We start from the raw sequence: 24,802 nt of genomic DNA on the forward strand, positions 1-24,802 counted from the left end.
GGTTATCATGTTCTCCAAAATATAAACACTATGGGAATAGGCTGCTGTATAGATTTACTGACCTCGTTGCTTCAAGCGCTCAGAAGACACTGATTTTAAAGATCATAGCTAAGATGGCACTGACAGGCTAGCCTTGTGGCCTATTCATGAAACTAATCTGTGAATGCTCTCGCATCCCAGCTCTGCTGTCCCTCAGTGAGTGGTCCTGCACACACCCTCCCATCCCCTGCTCTGTTTTACACTCCATGCCTACCTACTCACTGGTTCTCCCCCAAAGACTTCCCTTTTCCACCCTTTCCTCTGTAACCACAATGAATGTCCTCTGGTTTTCTATTAGGAGGTTAAGAGCATGAGCCATGGCATCTTTTAGCTGTGTAAGGTCAGGGGGTGAATCTCTCTGTACATAAGACAGAGATGTTGATAATGTAGCCACCTCATGAGGTCCTGGGCAGGGTTAACAAGGAATGGGCAGCAGTTAGGATAAAGGTGCCTGGCATACAGAGAATGAGTTCTAACTGAGAACATGGTTAGACACCACCACCACCACTGCCATCGCCTTTCTTTGAATTCACAGCTACAAAAGGGTTAGAGGCACATTTTCTCGTGTTGGTCCCTTAGCAACCACGCTTCCTTAGGACAACATTTATCACACCGTGGAATAACAGGCTGCTTCCCATCCGACTTTCCCATAGACTGGTTCTCCTTGAGAACATTCCATGAGGCTGACCTGAGAGCACTTGTCGAAAGAATGTAAGAATAAAAGACCACAGACATACAGCTCCCCCTATGTGCATCTTCAAGGGTAACTAAAAACCTCTCTCTAGCCATATGTTTAAATGTATACACATCTAGACATTTGATGAGTGGAAGAGTGGTTTGTTGTGAGGTGGCCTGCAAGAGCAACACTCAAGGCTCTAAGCTAGCATGAAATACAGTCCTGTCAGCTGCTCTGTACTGTGGACTGGCTACTTGATCATCCTATCATGTGCCTAGCCAGCCCTCTCCCTTATATGGAGTACTTAGGAATGGGGAACCATTTAACATGAAGCCCAGTGCAACTGTGAGTGTTGCATTATAACACAGTATTCCTCTTCAACCTGACTAGGCAAACTGGAATATGTTTCATCCGTATATAAGTAAAGGAGACATGAATTCATATCCCCTTGCAAATTGTTTCATGATTGGCTGCTTGGGGATCTACTATGCTTCCAGTTCTATGCATTTGAAGGGGGGGGGGGGAAGCAAGTTAGTACCTTTTATAAATCCATAGGGAGGAGCTACTATCATTTGGAGTCTCCAGAGTCTCTTCCATTAGACCTCCCCGCCCTCTTTGCAGCCATCTTTATTTGGATATATTTCCAATAGCTGAATGCACAGTGTATACACAGCCGACAGCGATTTCTAGCTAGTCTCACTTGGGCCTTGTAGCTCCTGATTCCAAGCCTATGAATGGCACCACCATCCCTCATCTTCACTCGGTTACACTACAGGTTTGGGGCTATCCTGCACATTCTTCTACTGAGAACATCTTGAGTTGTTAATAATCCCCAGTGCCTTAGACGTGAGCGCTCAGCTGGCTTGAGCATTGGTTCTGAATGAGAGTCTGTGGAGGAGAGCAAGGACCTAGATCTCCTGCTTTGTCTGGGTCTGTAGGCATAGAGCTGGGAAGAGGCCCTGGATGAAAGTACTCTGAAGTGGACTTGTGAGCCCAAAGTTGAAGGCTGACAGAATTTCAGAGGGTATAAGCGGTCATTTCTCTGTAGGTTCGGAGACCATGAATTAGGCATCGTGGCTCTATGTGGTAAGACTTGTAACCTTAGATACTTTTGTTTGGTGACTCTTTTGTCATCTCTTGACACTTTTCCTGGAGTGGACAGGAAGTGAGAGGAAAGAAGAGGATACACTCCAGGATATAAAGAAAGGACATAGGCTGGTAGGTGACAAAGGGCATAGTACTGGGCAAATGTGGACAATAACCAGACGGGTCTTTTGTGGGAACTCGGCAGTCATGCATCCTGAGAGTGAGGAACAGGTTGAGTCTGGAAGCAGAGAGTTTGGGAGCTTCTCTGAACTGACAGAGACCAGTATTCACATCCCCAGACAGACAACACAGAGCCTTCTACCAGCAGCAGAAAACGGAAGCCACTTCAAGGTAAAGAAGAAGAAGTGAGGTCTACATTCCACCAACTGAGGAAAGACACGAAGAGAGCCCCAAGAGATGGAAAACTGTGGTCCAGATGTTTCCCAAGAAGCAAATGGAAAAGTTCAAAAAGTAAGCTGTAAAAGAAGTGCAGACCGACAGGAGCCGGATGTAGATCGCTCCTGAGAGACACAGCCAGAATACAGCAAATACAGAGGCGAATGCCAGCAGCAAACCACTGAACTAAGAATAGGTCCCCCGTTGAAGGAATCAGAGAAAGAACTGGAAGAGCTTGAAGGTGCTCGAGACCCCAAAAGTACAACAATGTCAAGCAACCAGAGCTTCCAGGGACTAAGCCACTACCTAAAGACTATACACGGACTGACCCTGGACTCTGTCCCCATAGGTAGCAATGAATATCCTAGTAAGAGCACCAGTGGAAGGGGAAGCCCTGGGTCCTGCTAAGACTGAACCCCCAGTGAACTAGACTATGCGGGGAGGGTGGCAATGGGGGGAGGTTTGGGAGGGGAACACCCACAAGGAAGGGGAGGGGGGAGGGTGATGTCTGTCCGGAAACCGGGAAAGGGAATAACACTTGAAATGTATATAAGAAATACTCAAGATAATAAAAAAAAAAAAAGTAAGCTGTAATCTCCCCCCATCACAGAGGAACAGCCATAAGGCTTTGGCTCAGCAGGAGACAAACTGCATGGAGGCCTGGGGAGACCAGTCTCAGGAGGCCCTCTCAGCACTCGAGCTAATATGTCTTCCTTCCCACTACTTGATAGAAGACTTTTCAAAAGGAATTTACCCTTTCCAAAATTACTGTGCCTTCAGGGATTCTTACCCCCTCTGCAATAGTTTAAACCATGTAACGATTCTGTTCCCAAGTGAAAAAATGTATCCATCTTCCTCTACCCATGGTCTTGTCTAGGATTCCAGGAACTAGCAGACATTTGCTACAAGCTTGGTGATGGCATCACCACGAAGTGGCCAGAGTCAGGGGACCACAGAGAGATAGACCCTGCCACATTGAACTTGCTATCTAAGCCTGTTGAATTGGTGTGTGTGTGTGTGTGTGTGTGTGTGTGTGTGTGTGTGTGTGTGTGTGTGTATCCCAAGGAACCCCAATTTCTGAGGAAGCTTTTTACCTCCCAGGGGCTCTTAGGCAGGGTGCAGTTGACCTCAGCTATAGTACCTTCCTGGTCCAAGACTTTTACATATGAGATCTGAAACCTTTGTGGATCTCAGAGAACCATTTACTTTCTCTTAGAACTTAAGTTCCTTTCTATTTCATTTTTGATTTGAGAATGTGAGGAAAGAAAGCAATCTTTAAGGATCCCCAATATTAAGTGGAAAACAGAGAAACTTACTTTTCCAAAAGTGCAGGCAGCACTGGAGAGGTGGAGATGCTGCTTCTCCCGTTGGTCGATTCAGACTGGATGGAAACAGGACTGAGGATGAGTGAGGTAGGTAGGCCTTGGGTGATGCTGGGGAGGGGCTGTGACACTCCCTTCTCTTTCCATTCTTCTCCCCACTCCCCCATAGCTTTCCAGTCTGCATTCTGAGGCCCCATCCTAGCAGGGAGCCGTCAGTGTTCCTCTGTCCCATTTCCTGAGTACCAGAAGGCCTCCTACCTGGCCAGTGTGGGGTTAGAATTCCTTGGGATGGACTCACAAGCGTCACTGCTCCCACAGATACTGTTCCAAGCACAAACCTCAGGAGGTGCCTAATGTCACAACGTGCTCTAGCTGGCAAACATTTCTGTGAAGTTACCCCATGCTGATCCCCTGCAGTGAGTATGGTCAAAGCATAGGCTTTCTACTCTGTGCCCCTGCTAAAATCACCCACAGTAGGGTAAACCGTACTGATCCATTCCAGAATTCTGGGGTGGGACCCGTGATCAGAGTGGTTTCAATGCAACCTTTGTGACTTTAAAGTGTAGTTCTCATTGTCAACCGCTCATGTAAAGGTATACATTCAGAAACCATGTATCTATGAAAAGATCTGTTGCTAACTAGCCTTTTCTAGACTCTTCAAAGAAAATGTCATGTGTATGAATGTTTGCCTGAATGTATGTCTATGCACCATGAACTTGTATTGAACTTGGAGGCCATATCAGGCTACTGGGTCCTCCCTGGGACTAGAGATACAGATGGTTGTGAGCTGCCATGTGGGTACTGGCAATTGAAGCTGGGTCCTTTGGAAGAGTAGCCAGTGCTCTTAACTGCTGAGCCATTGCGCCAGGACCTTCATGTTTCTTTGCATTGGTGATTTGGGAGTTTAAGTTCATTTCTCAGACAAAATACTTACAAGGTAAAAGAAACTTAACAGTGATTGCTAGCTATGGGTGCATGGAACTTTCAAGCTTGATTTGACCCGTTTCTTACACACTGAACCTCTGTCTGTACAGCTGTGCTAGAATCCACTATGATTAGGGAAGTCATTGGAGGAAGGTGTTTACGTTTTAGAGAGAACTCACTAGATTCACAAAGACTTTAGGTGTGGAAAGATTTTCTTATATACTGAAATTGTCTTCATCTAGAATGCAATAGACATTTTTCTTTGACTTTCTTTTTATACCCTATAGAAATACGTAAAAATAAAAAAATTTAAATGATTTGTTTTATCATTGTCCAGAAATAACCATTATTGTGATGACTAATTTTTAATTATCAACTTGCCACAGCTTAGAGTCACCTGGGAAGACAGCCTCAGTTGAGGAATTGTCTAGATCAGCTTGGCCTGTGGTCATGCCTGTGGGGAGATTTCTAACTGATGTAAGAAGGCCCAGCCCACTGTGGGTGTAGGAAGACCCACTTCTGGTCTGCGGACACAAAGGCTGAGTTCCTGCCTTTAATGACAGATGCTAGCCTGAAATAGCAAGCCAAATAAACCTTTTCCCCCTAACTTTACTTTTGTGAAGATATTTTAATACAACCGAAATGAACCTAGAACAATTATTAAATTTCAAAAGATTTCTTTCATGATTTTCTATTTTTAAAAGTACATTTTTTAAAAATACAAAACAGAATTATATTACATATACTCCAATACATGTGTTTATTTTATATAGAAGCTGCTATTCCTTCTTAATAAGCCATGGGTGATAATTGTACAGAAATTCTTTATGGCGGTATTTACAGTTGCTGCCAATCCCCTGTTGATAAGCAGTGGGTTACTTCTAGGGTTTCATTGTTAGAAACAATGGTGTAGTGATTTATGACAGGGTGAGACCCAGTTCATGAACTCCATTCTGTAATCAGAGTTTTGCTTCAGCTATATCTGATACACCACTGTACCGACAAAGATGCTTTTTAAAAAGCAAGCCTTCCTTAAGGAATCACAGCTTTGTTCAAGCAGGTAGCTGCTTATGTGGTACACTTCCTGGCCTATCTGTGCTTCACAGAAGGGCTACGTTGGGTTGTTTGTGTACCTTTGTCTATATTGTATGCCGGAAATGTCCTGTTCCTGCTGACCCTGTCCCCATCTACGACCCCTCCATAGTAGTCATGAGAGGGAAAGGTAGAAAAGGGTAGGTGACACCATACTCACCAGAGCTGGGAGAGAGGGCATGGGTGATGAGCTGGGGGCTTGGCCAGGCAGGTTCAGGGCATTAAACTTGGGAACCACAGCAACGCTGACCCTCCGACGGGGCATGTTCTGTGGGAAGAGAAGTGATTCAGGCCTCCTGTCTTGAGAACAACAACAGTCATGGTTCTGAGGGTATAAGGAAAGCTTGCTGACTTCTAACATTCAATAGGTAATTTGGTTTTGGGGTGGCGATGATGTTAGGAAGCAGTGTGGGAATAGTGAATCAAAGCTGTTAGTCATGAGTGATCTCTCAACACAGCCCCATTTAACACTTTGAGACTCCATTCTCTGAGTAGCATCCTAGATGGTGAGTAAAAACTGTCTATGGCAAAACCAAAGCGTACACATCATTTCACTCAAGTTAACGAAGAACTGGAAAGACCACACCCGAGTAAGAAAGATGGGGTGTCGAGGCCATGTGAGCAAGTGTGAGAGCCGAATACCCTGCTGGTACCCATAGGTCCAAGAGTGAATGACCTCTTGGGTGACCATGAAAACTTCTGACATGTTTCTTCTGGGAGTCCAGAAGTTCCTCAGCCATGCATACCTTTCCCATCGTGAGGGACATAGATCGCGCCGTGCGAGGAACCCCGTCTTCTAGAGTAAGAAACAACAGAGGAAAATTGGTGTGAGTTTCAGGTTGGAGACCAACAGGACACAGACAGGAAGATAGTAAGCCAAGCTATGCATGGGTCATAAATGGCCTTGCAGGAATGGCTCAGAGAGCTGGGCACTGGGGAACTCTTCATTGTCTGATGCTTCACCCTCTACAAAAATCATCGGCAGCAAAGGGACTGTCTTGACTAAACATTTATTCTAACTCCACCAGACACCACAGAAAGCCCCCATCTTGGATTTCTGGGCTTCGTTTGAAGTGTCTCTGGGGTCACCTAGCATGGTGTGTGACCAGGACTCGGCAAGCATCAAGCATTCAGACTCATCCCATGCTCACTCAGAGGGGATGGTTGGTGACCTAAACAAGGGAGATGTGATGTTAAGAATCAAAATTCACTATTTAGAAGTCATTTCAGTGTGTAACCTACACCATGACTCGGGGTAAAGGAAGCCACCACTTTAAGAACTTTTCTCCCTATCATGTACATCAAATGATACAATTTATATTCCGTGCTCAACACTATACCTGCATAAGAATACTAGCAGAAAACAACGGGATACATGAGAAGTATTCTTATTTTTAAAAAATATAGGGTTGGGGATTTAGCTCAGTGGTAGAGCGCTTGCCTAGGAAGTGCAAGGCCCTGGGTTCGGTCCACAGCACCGAAAAAAAGAACCAAAAAAAAAATATATATATATATATAAACCTTACCCCTTTGAATATATTTTCTTTTTTTTTTTTTTTTTTTTTTTTTGGTTCTTTTTTTCGGCGCTGGGGACCGAACCCAGGGCCTTGTGCTTCCTAGGTAAGCGCTCTACCACTGAGCTATAATCCCCAGCCCCTGAATATATTTTCAAACATGATTTGTTCAAAATTATCAGAAAAGTATCCTTAAGGTCTGTTGGGTTTGGTTCAGTCTCACCAACATCCTGGAGTCTGTCCTCCACAGCCCCATATTTTAAGTATGGCCCTTGACAAGCATGTAGCTGTATAGTTCATTTTGTTTTGATTTTTAACCTGAGGAGCTGTCAACGAACAGCTTCACACTGTCTCTAACTTCTTGTGATCATTAACACAATTGTATTTATTTGTATCATCTCATTTTCTATACTTTATTCACCCTGACTTGTTACTCGACTAAATAAGCTACAGTAGGAAACAACACAAGAAAATTTCTATGAGTTTCACCACACCACTTTTTTTTAAAACAATTTTTTATTGGTTATTTTATTTATTTACATTCAAATGTTGTTTCCTTCCCCTGTTTCCCCTCCATGACACCCCATCCCATTCCCCCTCCCCCTGCTTCTATGAGTGTGCTCCCCACCCACCACTCCCACCTCACTGCCCTAGCATCCGCCTGTGCTGGGCATTGAGCGTCCACAGGCCCAAAGGCCTCTCCTCCCACTGGTGCCCAACAAAGCAATCCTCTGCTACATATGCAACTGGAGCATGGGTCCCTCCATGTGTACTCTTTGGTTGGTGGTTTAGTCCCTGGGAGCTCTGGGAGGTCTGGTTGGTTGATATTGTTGTTCTTCTCAAGGAGTTGCAAACCCCTTCAGCTCCTTTAGTCTTTCCCATAACTCTTCCATTGAGGTCCCCATGCTCAGTCCAATGGTTGGCTATGAGCATCTGCATCTGTATTGGTCAGGTGCTGGCAGAGCCAGACCCAGAAATAAACTCACACACCCATGGTCACCTGATCTTTGACAAAGAAGCCAAAACCACCCAGTGGAAAAAAGACAATATATTCAACAAATGGTGCTGGTTCAACTGGTAGTCAGGATGTAGGAGAATGCAAATCAATCCATTCTTATCTTCTTGTACTTGACTATTTTCTAATTTCTTTCTCACTCTACGTATTTGTTGAGAAACTACTTCTAATCTTTAAAACATGGTTCTAACTTCTGATATCAGTTGGCTTCAAATTTAAAATTAGGGCTAGAAAAATCGCTCTACTGATAAACGCTAGGCTCGCAACCAAAAATAAATTTAAAATTAATCAAGATCCCCAAGGCTTTTCCTAAATAGAGTTCAAAACAATGACTGTCGCTAACCTTAATTGGAGGGCTAGTCACCATGTCACCCTGCGTACCCCCAGTTATGTGTTACTCATCCAATCAGCTTATTGGATGTTTATTTGGCTCCACTCACATGCTAATGAACATCCTTGATCACTGTCCTATCTTGCATCCTGCCAGTCTGAGATCCAATTCCCTACCACCAACCTAGTATATTCTTTAATTGTCCTTTCAGCAGGGACTTATGAAAAGCCCCCTTTCTTACAGCCGTCCCCAGCCCTAAGCCTTAAATGACCACCCTTCTATTCCCCTCAGTTCTTTGAGGGGTCAGACCACTGCTTTCAGGCGCTATTGTTGCTCTTGAGAATTGCCTTCTATTTCTAATGTTCTCATTGCTTTGAGATCTGCACTTATCTTTTACTTTTCTTCTTTTCTCTTCTTTTCTTTGTGTCTGTGATGTATTCACCCAAGCGTGTGTGTGTGTGTGTGTGTGTGTGTGTGTGTGTGTGTGTGTGTGCCAGAGCAGAGGTCAACACTGGGCATTTTTTCCTACCTCTGTCTACCTTATTTTTTGAGGCAAGGCTTCTTACGGAAGCTGGGTCTCGCCCCTTCAGCTAGACTGGTTGGTTAGAGAGGTCCTGGGATTTGCCTGTCTTCAATTCTCAGAGCTGGAGTTACAGGTGCAAACCACCATGTTTGAGTTTTGTGGGGGTGCTGGGGATCCAAACTCTGTTTGCACAGCCAGGGTTTGTACCCACCGGGCCGCTTCTTCACTCTGCATTTTATCTTTTTTGACATCTGCATTTCATGCGGATTGTATTTTTTTCCCCTGATAGACTTCACTGTGCCGCTGAATCCAGTGATTTGTGTCTTTCTTTAGCTGTGGGAGATGCTAGGTTATTTCTTTGAAGATTTTCTGGGCCTAATTTTCCCCTTACAGACCCTGTGGCAAATGGATTGTACTCTCCTTCATACCCTGTGTCTCCAACACCTTCTTTCGCATTTTAATCACTGTATCCATTCGACTGCACTCTGGGTAACTCTCTCAAACATTCCAGTCAGGATGAACAGGTTAATATTCTGGAAGGGTGGAGGAAGAAAACCAAGGCCATGTGCACACTAGTTTTTATGGGGTTCAGGCCAGACGTGACTTGGCACATCCCCAAAGCCCTCCACAATGCCTGATGTATCTTCTAGAGAATGTTTTCTCGACCTGTGGATCAAGACCCTTTTGGAGAACAATCGACCCTTTCAAGGGGTCACATATCAGATATCCTACATGTCAGACATTTACATTATGATTCATAACAGTCAAATTACAGTCGTGACATAGCAACAATAAATCTTCTGGTTGGGGGCCACCATAACATGGGGAACAGTATTAAAGGGCTGCAGCATTAGTAAGGACTGCTCCAGGGGATGAAAAATAAGACAGGGGAGAGGAATTCAGAATACTGAGAAACCTCCTCTACCATGGCAATCGCACTCACCAAGTCTCCCTCACCCCTGCCTGACCTCTTGTTTTCAGGAGTTCTAGTTCTGTTATAACTATTGTTCAGTCCTGTGTTTTCCATCTGCCTTTTCATGTCTCTGCTGATTTTAAAATTCTGATTACTTTACTATCTGATGTTCGTAGATGTGATCTTATATTTGGTGGATCTAACGATTTGTGTTCACGGTGGACCATTCCATTGTATATCTGGGCTGTGAACTCATCTTCGTCCAGACCCTATGGAGGATTCTGTGTATGCTGGTGCAGTGTGTGCCTTTCCGCAGCGGCTGACTGAGCTCCTGGAGACCTCCTCCTGCTGTTCTTTCCCATTCTCCCCAGATCGCACCACTGTGGCTGTCGCTCATGTACTTTCTCTATGAGGAAGGAGAGAATATTTTGTTTCCTCCCAGGGTACAGGGTGAAACGGGCAAGCTTCCGTATTTGCTTCTCTGCCGGCTGGAGAGGGAGGCTTTTCATTCCTTGCAGAGATTCTATCTCAAGGCACAGTCCCTAGAAGGTCTTAGCTTTGCACACAGACCTCATTGTCCCCTCTGGCACCAGGACTCAAGGCTGCTCTCAGATAATATTGAAGACAAACAGTTCCAGATAAGCAGGGCGGCTCTGGCTCCTGCAAGCCACGGGGTCAGGGTGGTTTCAGTTCTCTTCTTGATTCTGGCTGCTTCTATTCTCTTCTTGTGGGCTCAGCTGTTCTTTTAGACGTCTTGTTTTATTTTGTCAGGCAGGAAGTTTAAGCATTTTGGATAAAGGATTTTTAAGTTTTCTGGTCACCCCAAAAAGCAGAACCAGAAGAAAATCTCTGTATGTGAAGAGTTCAAATACATTTCTGATCTTGCAGCTGGGATAATCAGAGAATTTACAAAATAGAAGTATTAATGTTTAACAGATGCATGACAGGGTGTTCAACTATGAATCAAAACTCTGAGATAAAACAATTGATGTCTATAAAATTATAGATATATTTCAGAAGAGAGACCAAGTTTGGCAATCAGTGTACGACTAATCTCAACCATTAGCATAACCCACTAAATGACTAGGTCAATGAATTACTTGAAAATAATGTATTTATAAATATTTACTTTCTCTAATCTAGTAATGTTTTCATTGGATTTTGAATTAGAAAACAAAAGAATATATTTTATTATAACATTTCACGCATTTATGTCATTCTACTTGGCTCATGTCTGCCCACCTGAATGCCTTCCCTGTCCCTTGCCCACCGGTCCTCTTTCCCTCTACAAATAGTGCCCCCTCTTTCAGCTAGTATTTATACTTCTAAGAGATTGCTCAAGGGAGAATGGCCACGGCACATCACACAGACACAACCACTGACTGAGATTCACCGAAGCTCATCTCTCTGCGGCAACCACAGCGGAGAAAGAGCTTGGAAAAACCACAGTGGGACCAAATATCTCCAACCATTATTCTTTGGAAGACTTGGTTCTTGAAACCCTTTGGTCTTGCTAGCACTTTCCTAGCCCCCAGACTGGATCATGGGACTTTACGGAGCCCGTCTCACCCCAGAAGTTTGCTTGCTGTATTTCTCTGTGTGTGAGTGTGGTGTATGTACATGCCTGTGTGGCTATGTGCCGTGTATGAGAGGGAGAACATGTATTTAGAAGCCAGAGTATCTCCCTTTATTGCTCGCCACCATTTTTTCTGAGACAGAGCCTCTCACTGAACCCAGAGTTCACCAATTCACTAGACTAGCTAGTCAGCTAGTCAGCAAGCGCTGGGAACCTACCTATTTCTTCCTCCCCAGCACTCAGAGTAACAGATCTGTGTGGCTGCATCCGGCTCTTCACAGGGGAGCCAGGGATCTGAACTCAGGTCCTCATGCTTACATGACAAGCATGGTTCCCACTGAGCCATCTCCCCAGCCCAAGAAGTCTGATTCCTTTTGTTGTAGCACCAGGACTGGGGTGTTATGTGGGGAATACCAAAAGTGCTCAAAAAAGCATCTTAGAATGGACGAATGAGACCCCTGGGTAACCAATTATCCCATGGAGCATTTTGGGTTTTGTTTTAGACAGGTTCTGGTTTTATAGCCCAGGCTGACCTCAAACTCACAGTAATCCTGTCTTTGGCTCCCAGGTGCTAGGATTATAAAATTCCAACTGTGATGACAATCACTTCATCCTCAAAATTCTGGTACATTGGTTTGCAGGGGACATGAACCTTGTACAGAAATAATTACCCAAACTAACATGCTAGGATTTTCTTGGAATCGACTCCTCATTCGTAGCCAAGAGCAGTTTGTTAGGGGCCCAGATGCCTGGTGGCTGGGGAACCTGGCTGCCGAGGTCTGAAGTGGCCAGCCCTGAGCACGTGTACATGGCCTTTTGGACTCTGGCAAGTCTCACTGATATTCCCCAGGAAGCTTGTGGAAGCTCCTGTTTATAAAGGTTTTCAGTCTGTTTTACTTTCCCTCCTCCTGTTCTTGGTAACACGGATGTTTGCATTCCCAGGAGTTCCTGATGTGACAAGCTGTTTGCTCCAGCTAGCACCCTCCTGGACCAGACTCACAGCCCTGGCAGCACCCAGAGAGAGGTTCCTGTCCAATGCACTGTCATTTTCCTCCTGGACTGAGCAAGAACCTCTGAGCTCATCTTTCCCTACTTCAGCATCGAGACTCTGCAAACACGCTGTGCTTGCTCAAGTCAGAGTAGCACAAACAAAATATGGCTATGTCCTGTGAGGTGCTTCCCACGGACTCCCTGCTCCTACAGGACAAAGGTATAGTTGTTACTGTGGCCTGGAAGGTGGTCTTGATGTGCCAAGGCTTATGTTCAACCTCTCAGCATCACTCCAGCACTGCAACCTGTGTCACCCATGTTGTTTCCTTCTGCCCACCCGCCCCCTCCATATCTTATACACACTGCTTCCTCCACCTCGAAACTGACAGCCACTGTTGTTTCCTCCTCCTCTTCTTCCTCCCCCTCCTCTTCTTCCTCCCCCTCCTCTTCTTCCTCCTCTTCTCCCTCCTCCTCCCCCTCCTCCCCATGCTCCCCTCTCCCATCCTCCTCCTCCTCCTCATCACCACCACCATCATCTTCATCCTCTTCTCCCTCCCCTTCTCCCTCCTCTTCTTCTTCTGCCTCCTCCTCCCTCTCTCTCTCCTCCTTTTACTTCCAGGTGACCTCCCTGGAAATATCCATCCTTGACTCTCTTGAGCATGCTCAGGTGGGCCCTTCTGTCTTCTTACACCAATTTGCATAGAACTTCTAAAACATTAAGAAGAGAATCACTGAAGTGTGCATCTTACCCATGCATCTGCTGTTTGTCGCAGGAATAGCTTCCTTACTTAGGCCTTTATTCTGCCCCACTGCCTGGACTCCATCCCTGACCCAGACTGTTGCAATGTTCTCACAGATACGGAATGTCTTCTGGTTCTGCTCTTTTGGGTGACTGGGAAAATTAAATATCCCCTGATTGAAATGCTTAAGCATTTCTGCTGGACACTATGAGTTTGAGGCCAGCTTGGACTAGGGATGCCCATTCGCTCAGTCATGTAAGTAAGTGATGGACTGCACTTGGAGTGAGCCACTTCAATGGGCATGTTTGCCTGATGGAAAGTCTTGGACCCTTCATGCTTTCTAGAATAAGGCCAATTTCTTAGCCTGTGAAGTCCAAAGGGGGAATCCCGAGGGGTGTGGAGTCAGTCACAGAGTATGTTTGACATCTGCCGATTTGGTTAGTTGTCAGGAGTTGGGAAACCCTTGGTACCTTTTATGTTTCTGATTCCAGGACCCCATCCTCACTGAAGCAGCTGCTGTCAAGGCCCTGTGAATGGCTCTGGGCAGAGGTGAAGGGGTTTTAACCACCCAGATACAGCCTCTGAAGCTGTCTGATCCCTGAGGCCCAAGCTGAACACCGTGGGGGACCTGACCTCACAATGAGAACAGAAACCTGGTTCTTACCAGAGGGCCCACAGCTGCGACTAGAATTCTGATTTGCGAGTTTCTTAAATTCCATGAGCTCAGCATGGTCCTTCTCGTACGTTCTCTTCAGATTCTCCACATACTGCATCATCACTTCCGTGGCCTTTGACATGCGCTTTTCCTGCAGGAAACAAGGACACAGGTGCATGGGGAAAACCGAAGAAAGGTACCAGCTATACTACTCTGAGCTCAGACAGAATAGAAAGGCCACAAGGACCCATCAGATGAGATCAGATCTGTCCTGAGAGTTTGTTGCCTGTGGCATTGGGCTAAGAGGTGGCATTCCAGGGAGGGCAAAGACAGCCACAGGCTGTAAAAAGTGAGAGGAGGAAGGGATTGGTTTACTCTGGAAGAGAGAGATGGGAATGGCTTTCTGGACCCGGCCTGAAGCCACCAATGTGGGGTATAGGCACATAGACATGGGCAGGATGAACAAGGCCCAAGGCCAGAGAACTTCAAGGCTTCCGGAGGGCAGAGGCAGTTCCTCACAGACTTATAAGTAGAAGATTTATCCTCCAGACAGCAATCCTTTACAATGAAAGTGGGCACCTTTCCATATTATGCTGGGACACAGAGCATATACAAGGGCATCTGCAAGTCAGCATAGCACTTTTATATGAACTCTTGCTTCATAGAAAAGACCAACAAGCATGCGGGTTTACTGGGAAGAAGCGCTCTAGGGCTGGGTCCTGAAGAACTTAATGTGCTAGATGAAGGAATCTTGACTTACTGTGCAGAAAAAGAGGAATTACTGACCGTGTTAAAGTGAGGGGTGATCGAGTCATGAGCAGAGACAGCACAGATGTGAATGAGACTTGTGGAGTGAGAGCTACAGGGGGCAAATGTCTAAGCTGCTACAGGGGCAAGTGTCTAAGCTGCTACAGGGGCAAGTGTCTAAGCTGCTACAGGGAGCCAGTGTCTAAGCTGCTACAGGGGGCAAATGTCTAAGCCGGTCCAGAGGAAGCTAGGAGGAAAGGAAAAGCTGAGACACAGATGATGAGGGTGGGTGGCACAAGGCGGGGTGGGGGACCAGAAGCAGAGAAGGGGTCTACAAAGCAAGGTGGGAGAGTACAAGGTAGGATGGGAGACCACAAGGCAGGGTGGGGGACAGAAGGCAGGGTGGGGGGGGCACATTAAGAAAGATACAAGTCATGTATGGTGGTGAATGTCTGTACCTTAGTGCCCAGGTAGTTGAGACAAGAGCACCATGAATTTGAGGCCAGACTATACTACATAGTTAAATTCTTCCTGAAAGTAAATAAGTAGGGGTTGGAGATATGACTCAGTGGCTAAGAGCACTGGCTGCTCTTCCAGGGGACTCGGGTTTAGTTCCTAGCACCCACATGGCAGTTCATAACTGTCTATAACTCCGTCCCAGGAGATCTGATGCCCTCTTCTGGCTTCTGTTGGCACCAGGTGTGCATGTGGTACATATATATACACATAGGCAAAACACTCATACATAAATAAAAACACATAAAAATCAAGTACAAATAAATAAAAGAAGAGTAAAGACAGAATTAATAACATGAAGAACTAGAAATAGATTTGGAAGGATTACATAATGGAGGTAGTGTTTTTCTTTTCCCATACTCCCTAGGGTCTGTAAGAAGACCCAGCTTAGGCTCTGTCTATCCTAGAGGGATTTCCCTAGAAATGTCCCCACCACCATGTGGGACTGAGACCTGCCTCTTCCCTAGCATCCTTCTGGTGGTGTTGTCCCCCGCTGGACTAATTCCTAGGTCACAACGCTGAGTCAGCCACCCTTTCTCCAGAAAGACACAAGAGTGGGTCAGCCAGGTGGCTTGGCTGCCTTTCATTCCACAGGCAGTGGTTACGGGTGTGCCCTCAGCACATCCACTCACACAAGCAGCACAAGAATGGTTACAACAGTGTTGTGTAACATTTATGTGCTTTTTATGAACTCCGTTAGTCATAGGCAGACACCGTAAGCAGCTCTGGTTTACAGCCCAGCATGCTCAAGCCTGGAGAGCTCTCTAAGGAGCCACAGTGTGAATGAGAGAGAGAGAGAGCCTGGGGGAACTCCAGCAGTGGGCACAGCAACATTGTGTGGAGGCTCCATGTGCTTTAAGTGGCCAAGGTGGGGAGTCTGACCTGGGCCAGCACCCAGCTCTGCCACTCACGAATGCTAGAACAGCTTCAGTATCCCTGACCCAGAATGCTCACTGAAAAGGTTTGGGATTTTCTCAGGTTTGGGAATATTGCATATGCATAATGACGTATCTTGGCAACAGGACCCAAGTCTAAATAAAGTCATTTATGTTCCACATGTACCTTATAGTACATGTGGACCAGAGATAAGGTTGCCCATTTTTAGTGGATTTTGGCTGTCTTGTTACAGAAAATTAGTTGTTTTCTATTTGTGACGCAATGGAGGTACTCAAAACATTTGGAATTTGGGGGAATTTCCACCATCTAGAAGCTATATCTTTCTGAGAATATTCAACTTCACTGGGGGCAGAGACGGGGGATGGAAGCCACTTTACAAGAGTTACTCGGTGTATTAAATGAAGCAGCACTTTTTCCTGAAGCGTGCTCTGCCTGATGCTGGCTCAGTAGAAGCTGAGTGTGTTTTCTGTGAGAACACTGAAGAGGGAGAGCTTCCCCAGTCACATACACTCACAAGACACACAGGAAACGCTCAACAGACGTCTTCAGTAGGGAATCTCTAACTTAACTACTGTAGATCGGCTCTTAGAGAGGAAGGCAGGGTACACAGTCTACCTCAAATGTCAATGCCCACCGATAACAATTCCTGGGGAAACCATTCAAGGGTTTAGTTGGCACCAAATATATTGGGATATCTCAACAACCTGTATAGAATGCCTGGTCTGAGGCAGTCATCAAGAGGTAATGACTCTTGTCCCTGTTTGTGTCGTGGTGCTAATTACCACAAGTGGAACAGTGCCAGCTGCCAAGACCAAGTGCTACAGGGCTCACCTGGCGCACAGCACCCACCACTTCAGCCCGGCTGGAGAGGCGTGCAGCCAGACGATGCAAGACTGCGATGTCTTCCAGAAGCTTCTGGTAGGTCTCCCGGTGCTCGCAGTGGTACCAGATGGATGCTGAGGACTGAGGGACAAGGAATATCACCCAGGGTCCTCAAACCGAGAGCCTAACTCCAATGTGCAGGTAGGAAGATGGGCCCTCAGGAAGTGACTAAGTCACTAGAGTGGAGTCCTTACTTTCTATAGTGCCAGGCTATAATGAGAGGTTGTCAGTCTCATTATAGCCTCAGTGTGGACCTATGCTGGAACCCCGAGTTTGGCCTTCTAGTTCCCCAGAGCTAAGAGAAACAACGTGTTTGTTGTTTAAACCGCTCAGCCTAAGTTAATTTATTATGGTAGCTTGAGCTGACTAAGAAAGCATATCAACCCTGGATTCATTTTCATGAGACGAGCCCAGGCCACAGTGTCTTCCAGATACAGGAGAAACCCAGGGGAGGCACACTACATCTGACTGGTCTGAAAGGAGTCATATCCAAGTCAACCATCCCTCTCCTAAGGAGTTACCAGGGCACCTGAGCCCAAGCCCTCAGGACCTCTTCCTCAGCCCTTCCTGGCCCTTTGAGGAAGACTCTGTCAAGACCTTGGATCCCTTCTCATTTCCAGAAACTACTTTGCTAGCGAAACAAGTTTGAGTTTGGGCCCAGCCCTTAGAGATGACTGCTCTTCAATTACCGTAATAGAGGCTTTGAAGTTTTCCAGTTCCTTCTCGGTGTTCTCTTCCGTCAAGTTGCGTTCCCTTTCAGCCTGGTTAATCCTAGACTCCAAGGTGTAGCTGTCATTTCTAAAGGCCAAGGACAGTTGTACAAACACGTTCTGTTGGGAACAAGAGTGTGGTAGAGGTGCTGGGAGGAGTCACTGCTGCCAGCACAGCTGCAGATGGGATTCTCGCTCAAGCCCTTTTACCGGGAGTTCTTGGAACTAGTCACCAAGGCCCCCATGTGCAGATGAACTTTGCTTGATGGTGAAATACACCAAAATAGAAACCCTCGAGGCCCAGGTGAGGCCTTTCCCAGGACCAGAGGCCAAATGTAATGACAAGACAATAGCATTCTGCCTTTCCCTGAATCTATAGTGCCCATAAGGGTTGAGATAGGCCAGAGCAGTGTGAGCAGTTTAGACTCATATTGTAGGGGGAACATGTGAGGTCTGCATCAAACCTCTGTAACTGAAGAAGTACAGCTCAGCAGCAGGCTCGTGGATTTAAAGCAAACTTCAGTTTCTAACTTTGTTATCTCAAATTCCTATGTCACCTTTAAGTAACTTCCCGGAGAGTAAACGAGATCAGGTATGGATCCGTTATGATAAACATCCAGGAATAAATATTCCAGCCCAAAATGGAGCATGCCATACAGGAATGATTTTTTTTTAATTTTTAAAGGTTTTTGTGTATGTGGGTGTTTTGCCTGCATGTATGCCTGCATACCACAAGTGCAGAGGCCAGAAGAGGGAGTTGGATCTCTTGGAACTCGAGACAGCATGTTGGTTCTGGGTACTGAGCCCAGGTCCACTGGAAGAGCAGCCAGTGCTCTTAACTACTGAGCCATCTCCGTCCCTGCAAGAATGAACTTTTTAAAGGTGCTGCTGATCAGATGTGGAGTTACCACTCACCGTAACACATAACTACTGGGGAGGAAAAATAGACAAACAGACTCCACACAAGAAATAAGAATGGAGGGAGGGAGGTGTCTTCAATTCCAATTGCTTCATCTGCCCTGCCTGAAGCAAGGGGGAGCAGCTTTCTTTCTTTGTCTTTCTTTCTTTGGGGGGTGTGTGTGTGCACTCGTGCGTGCGTACATGTGTGTTCATGTGCATGGGTGTGTGTGTGTGTGTGTGTGTGTGTGTGTGTGTGTGTGTGTGTACAGCAGGATGCATGTAGAGGTCAGAGAATGGTGTCCAGGAGTTGGTTCTGTCTACTGCAGGATCATGATGTTGTCAGGCGTGCAAAGGACTCTTACTCACTAAGCTGTTGCACCAACTCATACTCTGTGGTCACTGACTCTACCTGGCTTCTGAAGTTCACATAACATGGCCAATGGTAGTTATCACTAGACAAGAACTGCCTCCTAGATGATAGTGGTGGCTCTATTGAGAATGACCCTTATTGACCATCATGACTGTGAATTTTGTAAACCTTGCTACATTTCACCCCACAACAACTCTCTGGAGTAAGGACTCTTACACCCATTTTACAGGTGAAGAGACCAAGACCAGGGACATCATTAACTTGTTCAAGGTGACATATGAAGAGCAGAGGACTTGACCTTAGAATATCTGATTCCCAAATCTTCTACTTCTGCCGTGCAGATGGTTAGGCTAGCATACCACTGAGATCTGACTTTAACTGAGCAGGCATGACCAATCTCCATAAACACTAGAGTGGGCTTTGAGTCACAGCAGTGATGAGTCACTACCCGACCTCTGCCTATGAGCAGTTCTCAATGCTTAGCTCTCTACACCTGACACCAAGGGTCCTGAGGTCAGTTGGCATATTTGTATCCAACCCAATCTTGTTATCTCCTGAGACAGACCGGAAGCTTGGGTGAGTTGTTTATTGCCCGGCGTCTCGCCTGCTTTAAGTCCTGCTCTATCTACCTACTTATCAGAGACACTAGGAGGTCAGCTGCAGGGGTGGGGCTGCAAATGTGCTGAGGTGGTAATGTCTGGTTCCAGGTCATTGTGTTACCTGTGGGGGGAGGGGTAGTAATGTCTGGTTCCAGGTCTTTGTGTTACCTGTGGGGGGAGGGGTAGTTGCTTCAGGTTATCTATCTTCCTTAGTTCATCTGTGCCACTTCTCCAACCCTCTCCTGACTCAGCTCTGCTACATTTCTTGTCCATCTGTCCCTTCACCAGGATGAAAATTCTTAGCTCACCCATCACCCTGCCCTGGGACAAGGGGGTCAAACCAGGGAAGGCAGCACCAAGAGCTTTCACAGGGCCGACTGAGCTGGACATCTTGCAGCCCAAACTCTCAGGAGGTGAGTACCTTTGTCCTCCATGCCAAACTCTGGTATACTGGTAAAGTCTCCTGGCTGACTTTGTATGGAAGCTCGCCCACCGAGGGACATTAACAGTCTTTGAAGGTGGCAGCTCGGCGACCTTGTCACCTCTGACCACGTTCGTCAGAATGAATGGAGGCAGACTTGGGGAACCCAGCAGTGGCTGGCAACAAATATTCAGAACATCCCACAGTCACTTGTTCCCACTCTGTGTAAGAACGTTAGGGCCACAGGCTGGAGGAAGGGATGTGTGGGTGAACATCATCAGAGACAGTCAGTACATAGCCCGTGAGTCACTCACCTCGACTTCCTTTTCTGTGAGCGGAGGGGCGCTGTGAAGAAGAAAAAGGTACAAGTGAACTTAATCCAACTTACTAAATAAAGCAGGAGGTGACTTTGAATGACCAACAGGCCATGCATTTCCAGAAGAGGAGTGAGCTGGTGAGAAGAAAAGATTCTCTCTTCTTCTGTCCTCCCTGTCATCTGTGAACACTGACCTTTATAGAGGGGGTGTGGAATATTAGATGCTGGGGTTAGCACCCAAGTACAGTCACTACGACCCCTCTAAGTTCCAGCTTGCTCATATGTAAAATCAGAATGATAGCATCTATATTATATAAGCCTTTTATAGGAATATACATATGTATGCATGAACATATGTGTACTGTGTGTGTAAATACAGCCTTTCACAGCCACATGTTCCATATTCCTTTAACCAACCACTATATATTAAACTGTGTTTTTATAGAATTTATTCAGACTTCTTTTGGCCATATTCTCTAAGCACCTATTTATATAGAATCTACACTACATTGGGTATTGTAAATCATGTGGAGATTTTTAAAGGTGTCAGAGGGTCGTAGAGACTATATGTAAGCACTATGCCATTTTATACAAGGTCTCGAGCATTAGTATTTTGGTATCTGTGTGGTGTGCGTTTGTGTGGGTCCTGGAACCAATGTCCATTGCAAATTAGCTGTATAAGGTACCTTGGCTATTATTACTGTTCACCGATAGGCTGTGAGAAGTTGGAAAACATGCATGCATTTGTCACTATGTGTGTGAGGCAAACTGTAGCTTTTGAGGGCTTCTCTAGCTCTGAAGAGATTCATCCTTCCTCCCTAGACTCTGAGGACCGTGACAAACATCTACTTGGTCCAGAAACTGCGAGGTAAGAAAGGGGTTGGTAGAGCTCATTGCGGCAAAAGCCTCCAAGCCCTGGTGTCACGGTGGCAGGTGAGTACCAGCTGACACAGAGGTGACCTTCTGAGAGGTTCCCGAGCGGTTCCCACAGCCTGTCTCAGTCAACAGATTCCTTATCTGCACAGCCACTCCATGTGGTTGCCTGTGCAGCTCTTAGTAACTAAAGTTGGCCCCACTGGAAGCCCAAATAACGTAAATACCACACAGGCGATTTCCTGTGCTGGGTGGGGAGGCCAAGAGGGGTCCAACTCTCGTCACAGGACTTGGCGAGCAAATGCACCATCAGTAAACTTCCCAGGAAACACAATTTTCCTCCCTTGTATGGGTACAGAGAGACCCTGAGAGCAAAGGTAGAGGGGTCAGCCATTTCTGCAAAGGGCTTGTTCTCACCCTTGACAAAGGACAGCAAGAGCCTTCCTGTCAGGATGAGACAGCAACACCCTGTGGCCATCAAGCCGTCAGAAAACAGAGCATGGGGACAAACAGTGACAAAGATGTGCTTACAATTCTCATCACAGGCCCTGTCCTCTCAGGGTCCACATGCTCTCTCACTGTGATGTAGAGCAGGAACATACTGTCTGGGGTGGGGGTGGGGGTTATCAAAGTGCTTAGAATGTGCTTCTGACACCTAGGTTCATTTGGCTATTAAATGAAAATTACATCTTTCCATAAATAATTAAGCAAGCTTATTTTTCAACTTCGGTGATTCACATTCTACTTGGAGCTACAGAACACACACACAAACAGTAAGGACTAGGGTGGTGTGATGTTGGTCATGTGGTCACATGACACAGCTGGTCCTGCCCTGACAGCAAGGAGGCAGAGCCATGGGCCTCCAAGACAACAGGGAGTGATGGAGTATCTTCTCAGGTACCCTTTGTGCACTCTCTTTGAAACCTTAATTTTGTCAAATCACAAGAATTCTTTATAGAACTGTGCACCATACCAGGTAAATGATCCGTGAATATTTCCTCCCATTCCATAAGTCGCTTTCCACTTTCTGAACAGCATCGACATCACAGGCTTAGGATTATGGTGATGGCAACTTATTTTTCACCTGTTCTTTGTAAACCTTCTGCTTCTGCTTTCCTGTCTAATGGAGAGCGTGGACTAACCCAAGCTCAGGGCTCGTGAGGATTGCCTGCCTCCTGCATTTTCCTCTAAGCGTCCCACGGTATCATCCCTTACACTTAGGTCTGTGGTCCATTTTGAGCTGGTGTTTGTGTATTACTAAGGTAGCTTCACTGTGCTCTGTATTTTGTGTTTATGAGTGCTCTATTTGCATGCATGCATGGATGACAGAAGAGGGCATCAATCCCTTACAGATGATTCTGAGCCACCATTCTGGTGCTGGGAATTGAACTCAGCACCTCAGGAAGAACACCCAGTGCTCTTATCCCCTGAGCCATCTCTTTTGCAGGTGTTTTACCAGTTGTCTCCCCGACCTTTATTAAAACTACTTCTTTTTGTTTGGAAAGCTGTTCAGCAAAGTCTTTGCATGTGTGGCTTCTTCTTGTCACTGTGACCTGGATTCCTGACTACCCTGTCATACAGGTCTTCTTGGACTCTCTCCCCCGTGTCTCACTTAGATCGTTCTCTGGATTGCATTATCTCATGGTGCTCCTAGAAACTTCGTCATCTCAAATCCCCACTCTTTACTTTCTAATCCAGCTAGAACGGATGTGTTCTGTGCTGACACTGTCCCAAGCCCTGCCCACAGATGGTCTTCTTTAGTGCATCCTACCAATGGCAGAGAACTTACAACTGTTGTATAGGTAATGAGGCCAAAACTCAGAAAGGAAAGGAACTTTCTCCCTGTCAGTAGAAGTCTCGGGGGCTTTTTGCTCAGTCCTTCACATGATTTTGGGTGTTGTACATCTCTCCATCTGTCCCACAGTTAAGTGGTTTATCAGGATTGAAATGTAAGTCCCCTGACCCAAAGCCTACCACTCTCACCTCTGGTGACCCTCATGTCCTCAAAGGTTCTTGCCTGTGAATTCCATATACTCTTGAAGTTGGAAATACCAACATGGCCCATCCTGTACTTTGTGTTTGGGGTATGTCAGCCCTGCCTGAATCACTGGACTGCATTCCTTTCAGGATGAAAACCAAGACTGATATTCTGCTGTGTTCCACCCATGCTCTAGCACACAGGCCCCCGAATGATCTTAGAAAGCTCATGTTCTGATTTACCTTCCAGTGAGTGACTTGTGAACCCTAAGTTTACGTAGCAATATGTCAGAAATGTTGGGCATCACATCCAGACCACTCTTTGATTCTTCTTCCTCAGCTGCTGGGGCAAGCTCAGATGAGACTCCTGGAAAATAAGAGTTTTCCTTATAGAATGCCTCTTTCAAATCATACCAGTATGGCAGCCAGCTTCAGGTTCTGGGAACACTGTTAGCACTCGTAAGCACTTTATTACATGCCAGAGACCTTATCAATTGTCTTCTATTTTACTTTACCCCCCTCACAGTTAAGCTGCTTCTTAACCATCCCTTATGGCGGGTGTATAGTATAAGGCTCAGTAGAGCCGGTAGCTTGCTGAAGATTACAGGCATCACAAATGGCACAGCCTGATGGCAAACCAACATCTATCTGTCCCCACTCCTTTCTTCCCATAACTCCCCAGTGTCAAATAGGGTCCTGTGTCAGCATTTAGAGGTTGGTTTCTGCAACTGGAAGCTGGTTGGCTCTTTGGTTATGGTGTTTGGGGAAAACCTCTCTATTTGGCAGGCTCTTAAAGGAATTTCTTGACTGATAATTTTTTTCCCAAATAAATTCAAAAGCGCCAACTTCTAACTCCTACTTAGAAATCAGCATCCGGTTTGCCACTCGATAGTAACAGAAGTGGGTATTTTCCAGGATAAAGCTAAGGTCACGAGCCCTGTCACAGGTCTCAGAAATATGGACGTCTGCTAGTCAACAGAGCCGACAAACAGCACGCGCAGCTCCTGAAGTGATGCAGGATTGTAACCGGGAAACAGAAAGAGCAAACCATCAATCTCTCTTCTGCTCCCGCAGCTCCCACACCCTCGGCAAACCAGCTCTTTCCTGGATCTGCCTCCTATTTCCCAGTTGCTCTTTGAGGAATCCTATGGTTCATGGTCTCTAGACCCCATCCCACGCCTACAGAGATTCTGCCTTGTTGCTGTTGGAGAGACTGAGATGTACTCTAGCAAGTTTAACCCAGAACACTGGCCAACGCCCTGGGCACTGACCTTCACATCCACGAAAGAGAGACATGCTGAGCCTTACTGTGCTCTCACAGCATAGGGTGGAGTGAAAACCTCAGACATCTTTCACACGAACCACCTCAGGATCCCTATCTGTCCAGTGAGCTGCTGCATTTTCATGGGGCGGACCACCCATATTTTTCACTGTCTGCCATGGCTTTTGACTTAGTACTGTTCCAAATTTGCCTGTCTGTTTTCCAGAATTGCAGACCAGGCCAGAGGTTCGGACAGAAGGCTGTACCTACCGGTAATCTGGCTGGAATTAAGACCGGGATTCCCATCACCAAGGGAGACCAAGCAGCGAGGGGAGGGGGCACAGCTGGCTTCACAGTAAGTATGTTCCTAACAGATTGAGCCTGTTCAATAACAGACTGGTATTACAGACTCCTTGATATTTCAGTTATTCAAACACAGGCTACAGGGCCATCTGTCATGGATAGGATAGCCAGCACTGCATCTCTAGGTGTAACACTAGACTACTTGATTCTGTAGCTTCCTGTCAACTCTCGGGTTTTC

General features: G+C 46.1%; 1 protein-coding gene across 7 annotated transcripts in view; it reads right to left on the reverse strand.

The window, feature by feature from the left end:
* Irag1 (inositol 1,4,5-triphosphate receptor associated 1) overlaps positions 1 to 24,802 on the reverse strand; it is a 112,531-nt gene that overhangs the window by 14,832 nt on the left and 72,897 nt on the right. For all 7 annotated transcript variants that reach the window (XM_006230047.5, XM_063262919.1, XM_063262927.1 and 4 more), the window contains 8 exons: positions 23,244 to 23,367; positions 20,149 to 20,179; positions 17,524 to 17,664; positions 16,784 to 16,915; positions 13,802 to 13,943; positions 6,282 to 6,331; positions 5,696 to 5,803; positions 3,514 to 3,578 (listed from right to left, as the gene is read on the reverse strand). In XM_006230047.5, the coding sequence (XP_006230109.1) occupies positions 3,514 to 3,578; positions 5,696 to 5,803; positions 6,282 to 6,331; positions 13,802 to 13,943; positions 16,784 to 16,915; positions 17,524 to 17,664; positions 20,149 to 20,179; positions 23,244 to 23,367 (793 nt within the window). The remainder of the gene's footprint in view (positions 1 to 3,513; positions 3,579 to 5,695; positions 5,804 to 6,281; positions 6,332 to 13,801; positions 13,944 to 16,783; positions 16,916 to 17,523; positions 17,665 to 20,148; positions 20,180 to 23,243; positions 23,368 to 24,802) is intronic.

Source organism: Rattus norvegicus, chromosome 1, assembly GCF_036323735.1.
Source record: "Rattus norvegicus strain BN/NHsdMcwi chromosome 1, GRCr8, whole genome shotgun sequence".
Taxonomy (NCBI): Eukaryota; Metazoa; Chordata; class Mammalia; order Rodentia; family Muridae; genus Rattus; species Rattus norvegicus.